At 37.6% G+C, this 7,124-nt stretch overlaps 1 protein-coding gene across 2 annotated transcripts in view; it reads left to right on the forward strand.

Moving 5' to 3' along the window:
* The first annotated feature begins 815 nt into the window (after positions 1-815).
* LOC110460573 (THO complex subunit 4-A-like) overlaps positions 816-7,124 on the forward strand; it is a 14,439-nt gene continuing 8,130 nt past the window's right edge. For both annotated transcript variants that reach the window (XM_021513546.1, XM_021513547.1), the window contains exons 1-5: positions 816-935; positions 2,293-2,648; positions 3,270-3,443; positions 6,064-6,251; positions 6,601-6,675. In XM_021513546.1, the coding sequence (XP_021369221.1) occupies positions 905-935; positions 2,293-2,648; positions 3,270-3,443; positions 6,064-6,251; positions 6,601-6,675 (824 nt within the window). In that variant the 5' untranslated portion in view covers positions 816-904. The remainder of the gene's footprint in view (positions 936-2,292; positions 2,649-3,269; positions 3,444-6,063; positions 6,252-6,600; positions 6,676-7,124) is intronic.

The raw sequence follows: 7,124 nt of genomic DNA on the forward strand, positions 1-7,124 counted from the left end.
CGGTCATGATTTTCTTTCAAACCTCACACAAGTAGCTTTTCCCGTTTGGTTAACTAGTTATTGAGTTTAAATTTTCTGGTCGCTTTTTTCGTGTGAATGTCCTGTCCAGTCAACTGAACAGCTAATTGAGATCTACAGGGACTTGGGAATGTGTACAACTATATTTGGGTCTAAACTTATTAACTGAGGTGTTCAGATTAATTTTACACGTTTTAGGGATTTAGATAAAACTTTTACCGAAATTTGATCTCAAATACAGCTGAAACAAATTCTCAGGTCCCTGCATATCAAGTGATAATTAAGATTGTCAGAGTTGTAAATATTTGCAAAAGACCAGAAATCGATCTCCACTATCCACAGTTTTAATTTAGTAGTTATCTAAAATCACTCCTTGTTGACACCAGAGACGTATCATACACGTCTCTGTTGACACGTGGACGATACATTACCAATGGTCGTGTTTCATTGCAAAAGAGGTATAAGTTAGACAGACAATACCGTCTGTGGAAACGTGTGTTCGATCACAGCTGTCGGTGCTGTCACAGCTTGCAGACTTCTAAGTCTTACATGTGCAAGTGGCATTCATCTGTTTGATCAATTTTGTTACTTTTGATATATATCTATATAAAAAAATCACTTAAATGTATCCAGTATTTACTTAAGTCAGAGGTGTATTATACGTCTCTGCTAAAGTCAATGTCATTTTCAATTTCACCTCGGATTGAAAGTTGCCGAGGGATGCAGTTAATGATAACGACTGCTTCTTAAGATAACACTGCTTAACAAAATAAATATCCGTAGCCTCACCCGTTTATTGAAACGGAAGTCAATATTGATCAAAGCGCCATCTGTTGCATGGCGCCATCTTGCAAGTTTTTAGCAAAACATCAACTTTGCAGCAAAGATGGAGGTCGAGAAGATTGATTTGTCTCTTGGTAAGAACATCTTCTGGCTCTAATATGTATGAATTCCTCTGAACGCGTAACAAATCAAATACATACATGTATATTTACTCCATTTGGGAGCTTGAAGTTGTTACTGTAATTTCACGACTTGTTTACTGTACACTTGATAAAAACCGTAATAAGTTTTGCTGTTTGAGGTAGGGTAATTACTGTAGGCCTCTTACATGTCTTATGAAAACCGTCCCTCTTGCCAGGTAGACAATGTCCAACTCTTCATAGACAAATTGAAATGAAAATACAATAGCTGTGGCTGCCTTTTATACCCGTTCACACTTGGAGTTAGACACCGCTTCTTCTACGATGGGAAAGTGACCCAAACGTGGGAGGATTTCTATGAGCGTGGTTTGGTCGGGGTGTGATTTCCTAGATCGGGAGCTGTATGCTCTTCCCATGCTTATTTCTTACATGCACAAAATAAGTGAGCAGGGTCGTGGCCAACAAAAAGCGGGGCAAATTCTTATTAAGAACGTAGTAGGAACGTCATTATCGTACAAGCAGCGTGATAGCATCATGGTGAGATCTCTGTGGTCGTAATTAAAACATTGTCGGCAACTATTTCAAGCCGTCGGGTCCGTTCATCTTCGAAGTTGGGAATTGAAAAAACTGAAGAAATGCTGGAACCCCGATTTATAAAGACATCGCCACAAATCGTATGAGAAGCGTAATATGGTCGTGCAGCACCGGTGTAGCGACATCGTCCTACAGTCTTCTAGGTCTGTGTAACAACGAAGTGTGTTCCTGTAAGTCAAAGCGGCAACGTAGTAGAAACGACCACTTGGTCGGCATTGGTCTTTGTGTAATTGTAATGGCAGCACGTCAGCGCTTTTGACTTCAAAGCATTGCAGTACAGTCATGATGTCAGTCTTCAATTTCTAAAATTGAAAGCTATAATGATGATATGATGTGGTAGATATAAGCACCGAATTAGTGATATCATTATAATACAAAACAATGGCTGTCGCATGATTCTCATTAACGACACTTGAGTTATTTCCCTTGCAGTTGTCTATTGGGTGATATGGGTATGTAAACATGTGATGTCGGTCACCGAATGTCCGACAGTTCTAGTTGCTTATCAAATCTTTTAGGAATCATAAAATCAACAAAACAAGAAGTCAGAATTTTTGAACATGGTGCAAAACAGCTTTCACTGCATTTGTAATAATAGATGCAGATGAAAAAGTACTGTCTTGCCCAGGGCAAGTGAGTCAATTAATTGCACTTGCCCGGATCTGAAAGGGGTTGTCCCGGGCTTTGGGCAAGTGGATTTTTACACCCCTGTAAGTGTATAAATAATAATTAAATGATTGTTTATTTAATTATCCAGATGACATCATCAAGTTAAATAGAAAAGAACAGAGAAGCAGGGGAAGAGGCAGTGGACGAGCTCGAGGAGTCCAGGGTGTGCGTGGTCGTGGTGTGTTAGGTGGGAGAGGCATCTCTGTTGGAAGAGGAAGAGGTGCTGCACGTGGGCGTGGTGGTCAAACCTCAACTCGTGGCAACCGTGGTAAATTAGGAAATACTAGAGGAGGTCAGACCAATTTCAGGGGCAGAGGTCAAAACAAGTTCAAACAGTTGAAAACAAATGCAAGTGGATCCCGTGGAAGAGGCAGAGGTAGAGGTCAAAAGAGAGGTCAAGGAGGAAATCCTAAAGGAATCAGCCCACTGAACAGGAGTGTATCGGTATGTGTCTCATTTCGCAAATATGTTTAACAATGCAAGCGGCTAAAATTTTAGTTTTATATTATTGTCATAAAAACAATAAATGTTATCTCAATGTCAATATCAAGTGGGTTGTTTTGCCTAGTTTTACAGCAAAATAAGTACTGATCTAATTCCCCAGCAAAAACAGCTTTATTTTCTCAATTCAATGCTTTATATTCCTAATCCAAGGAATATGTTGTTCTAAAATTTATTTAATAAAAAGGACTGATTTTATACTTGTGTAATGCTGATATACATGACATATTATTTTTATACATATTGCAATTACGTTTTATCTACCTTTTACACAAGGTGAATCATTTCCAATCAAAGTTTGAATAGCAGTGGAATGGTTCATTCTATGTAAAATTAATTGATTTTGTAAGTTTAAATGATGAGTCATATTTATAAAATGTAAGTATCTCATTCTATATAGACTCACAAGTAAATAAATTACTGTTGCAATATGCCTTAAAGAATAGCATGAACCGACTATTTTGTGTTTCATCAGTGTATTTGTTTTGAAGTAAATCAATTTGCACAGTTCCTTATAGTTATCCTAAATAAATGTGTGGTTAATTAACTTAATTTTTCTATCAGGACCTACGACAGAATGTGACAGGCGGTGCTAGACAGGGAGTAAATCAGACATTACAACAGAGGAGGACTAAAGCATTACAGGCACTCCAAAACGCCAAAGAAACATTAGCTAAAATACAACTGCAGCAGAAATCCTCTAGACAAAATACTGTTAATACAAGAAGAGGAATACAGGTACCCATGTCATATCTCTAGATTTAGGATCAGCAATAAATTTAATTACTTTTCATATCACTGCTACATATATATATGCATTACCATAGTTTTCGGCTCACCGCCACAAAGTAGCAGAAGCGAGACTAAGGTGTTGCGTTTCCGCCGGCAGTGTCAACATTAAATTTTTAGGTCACCTGAGACAAAGTCTCAAGTGACCTATTACGATCACCTTTTGTCCGGCGTCATTTGCGTGCGTCAGTAAACAATTTACATTTTCGACTTCTTCTCCAAAACCCCTGAACCAATTTCAATGAAATTTTGCAGAAACCTTCCATGACCAAAGGTCAACAAAAACGGTGGCCGTTTTGGTCCCCAGCCCCCAGGGGCGGGACAAAAAAGGGTCAAATTGACTAAAATTTCAAAAATCTTCTTCTCAAGACCCAGATATGGTAGAATCAAATACTCTTCATAGATAGAAGGGTCTTAAGGTGCTTCACCAAAATTGTGAATTTCATGACCCTTGGGTCTCACGTTTCCCCCTGGGGAGGGGTAAACTTTACCATAGTTTATATAGGGAAACCACATTTTGGACTAACATTTGTTTAATTGCCATAGGAGGCAATTCAATTTAGGTTAGTATTATAAGTATTGGGTAGCAGTTTGATGGTATGCGCATACTAGCCCTGACTGACCCCCCGGGGGTGATGGGTGGGTCCAAAAAGGGTCGAATTGACTGAAATTTCAAAAATCTGCTTCTCAAGACCCAGATATTGTAGAATCAAACACTCTTCATAGATGGAAGGGTCTTAAGGTTCATGACCCTAGGGTCTCACGTTTCCCCCTAGGGAAGGAGAGAGGCAAAATTTATTATGGTTTATAATGGCAAATGATACTTTGAATATTACATGTTTTAAAATAACTTGATTGGAATTATAACCCTGAGTTGACAGTTTGATACTATGAAAATTTAAGCCAGCCCTACCCCCAAGGGCTGTAGCTAGGGTGGGGTCCATAGGAGTCAGTGTGCTAAAATATTTTCCTTGTTTAGAATCAGAGGTGCTAGTTTCAAATACTTTTTAGTCTTAAAATCTGTATGCTAGATATTGAATATTAAAGGTGGTTTTATTGTTTTTTTTGTCACTTTGAATAATATTTCTGTTCGTGTTAAAAACAAAATCAACTCTGTATAAATATATCAGGTGACTGTTAAGGCTCATGGGCCTCTTGTTGTGTTTAAATTAGTCATTGAAAGTATAAGTGCTACACCAACCAAACCTGGACCATAGATGCATCTTAGCTAGTACATCTCAACCCATGCATCAAATGCTGGATGCACCCGACCTTTCATGGTCCATTGACTTTGTCAGCATATCTATCACCTTTTTTTTTTTGCATTTAAGTTAAGTTTCTTTGAAACTATAAGTGCTGGACTAACCAAACTTGACAAACATGTGCATAGATGGCCAAGGGGGGCCACATATGAGACTAATAAAATCTATTACCTGTAACTGAGAGAGATCGGGTTATCTTAGTCGAGGGTTAAGCTTCTGTAACAAAATCCCAACTGAGGCGTAAGCTGAGGTTGGGATGTTACAGAATCTTAGCCCGAGATTGAGATAACCCGATCTCGCTCAGACAGTTACAGGTAAAAACCAATCTCGCACCGTTTAGTTCGAAAAAAAATGCAATTTTGCTAAAAACTTCATGTACCCCGTTTGGGGCCTCAAATAATAATGACCTCTTCCCTACTTAAACTACATTTGAATGCTTCCGCGTAAAAATGTAGTCCATTCTTACATAGATGACAACGTATTTAACACTGTAGATTATATTTTATCTACAACATCAAACATCTAACAACATCAAAACTATACATATAACAACAAAACAACTGGTACATTTATAATGCAGATTGTCAATTTCAAGCAGTTAACGCGAGGATGAATACATTGCAGTGTAAAAATTCCACAAAATTTCACGTAAAGGTGCAAGACAGATTAGGTGAAATAGAAATGGTGTATGACGTGGGATATCTCTGTCTGAGGTGCGAGAAATATCAATCTGAATGATCATGAGGTCCCTTTAGAGGTTCATGTACATATCTCAAAAAGACTTCCAGGCATGTAGTTCTTCCTCTTCTTCTATAATTTTCTTCTTTTTTTCTCTCTCTGGGTTGATTTCCTCCTTTTTCTCAAGCCCGCGATCACATCCATGTGATTTAGATAGAAATTATACCCGAAAATTCATATTCTTTCAATTTCAGTGCTGTGAAATTATTGATTCATTTGTATCATTTTGACTTATAGAAATGTTAAACGATGTCATATTTGAAGTACTAGCATGTTCCTATGTTGAAAAATTCCACTAGCCCAACCTTTATTTCATAGTAATTTTGAAAATTTTCACTAGACATGACATAAAATCTACCAGCCCCAGACATGGGGCAAGTGGAAAGGTTTACACAGTACTGAAAAACACTGAATCACAATGTCACAATGAAATGTACATTATACAATGAACATGTACAATGCCCAGCAAAAGTTTGTTTTTACTAGAACGAAGAGTTTGAGTTACTATTACTGTACAAAGGTGTTAAATCTTGAACATAATTTATAAATGTCTATCTTTAATTTCACAGACTCAATATACTTCAAATTCCACACAATACAGAGGGAGAGGCCGAGGCAGAGGCCGTGGCCGAGGAACATCGCGGGGACGAGGAGGCCGGGGGAGAGGGAATGTTTATGTTAACCAGAACTTTGGGTCTCAGGAACAGTATGGCAGCACCACATCCCTAGCATCACAGAACAATCGTAAACGCAGGCAGTAGGTGTTGATCTAGCTTTATATTTGAGAAAAAGATCTTTGTGAAAACAAAATTGGATGCAGATCCATTCTGTATAATTATTTCAAAAGTATTCAAGCATTTATGTAAACTTTCAGATGAGATTCTACAACAAATAATTATGTACAAGACATTTTGAAATGAATTTATGGATACACTAGCTGGGAGTGTTTTTGAATGCATCTGAAATAGTTTGCTCTGACCTTCAAACTTTATGTTCATTTTGATTATTGATGAGGTAGAGGTAATTATTGATCAAGTATGCTTTCTGCTGAATATTTTGGATATTTTCTACCATTGATTCAATAATTGATATCTTTGCTGTGACAGATGGCGACCATCAACAAATGACTCTCAAGACAACATCCTCTTAGTACATGTAAATAACCAGAAGCCTCTTCAAAGGTAAGTGGTAGATACAATCTCGGTCAATTTGATTCTCATTATTAGATCAAATTCCTTTGAAACGTTGTAGATTATATTACCGTCAGGTTGTTTCCATTAATTATTTACGGAGTTTTTGTGCAATTTTGACCGTTTCCTTTATATTACCACTGAACTTGCTAGGGTTTACTGCTACCACTTTGTTTATATTACCACTGAACTTGCTAGGGTTTACTGCTACGACTTTGTTTATATTACCACTGAACTTGCTAGGGTTTACTGCTACCACTTTGTTTATATTACCACTTAACTTGCTAGGGTTTACTGCTACCACTGTTTATATTACCACTGAACTTGCTAGGGTTTACTGCTACCACTTTGTTTATATTACCACTGAACTTGCTAGGGTTACTGCCACCACTTTGTTTATATTACCACTGAACTTGCTAGGGTTTACTGCTACCACTTTG

The sequence above is a fragment of the Mizuhopecten yessoensis genome, unplaced genomic scaffold (assembly GCF_002113885.1).
Source record: "Mizuhopecten yessoensis strain PY_sf001 unplaced genomic scaffold, ASM211388v2 scaffold10439, whole genome shotgun sequence".
NCBI classification, from domain to species: Eukaryota; Metazoa; Mollusca; class Bivalvia; order Pectinida; family Pectinidae; genus Mizuhopecten; species Mizuhopecten yessoensis.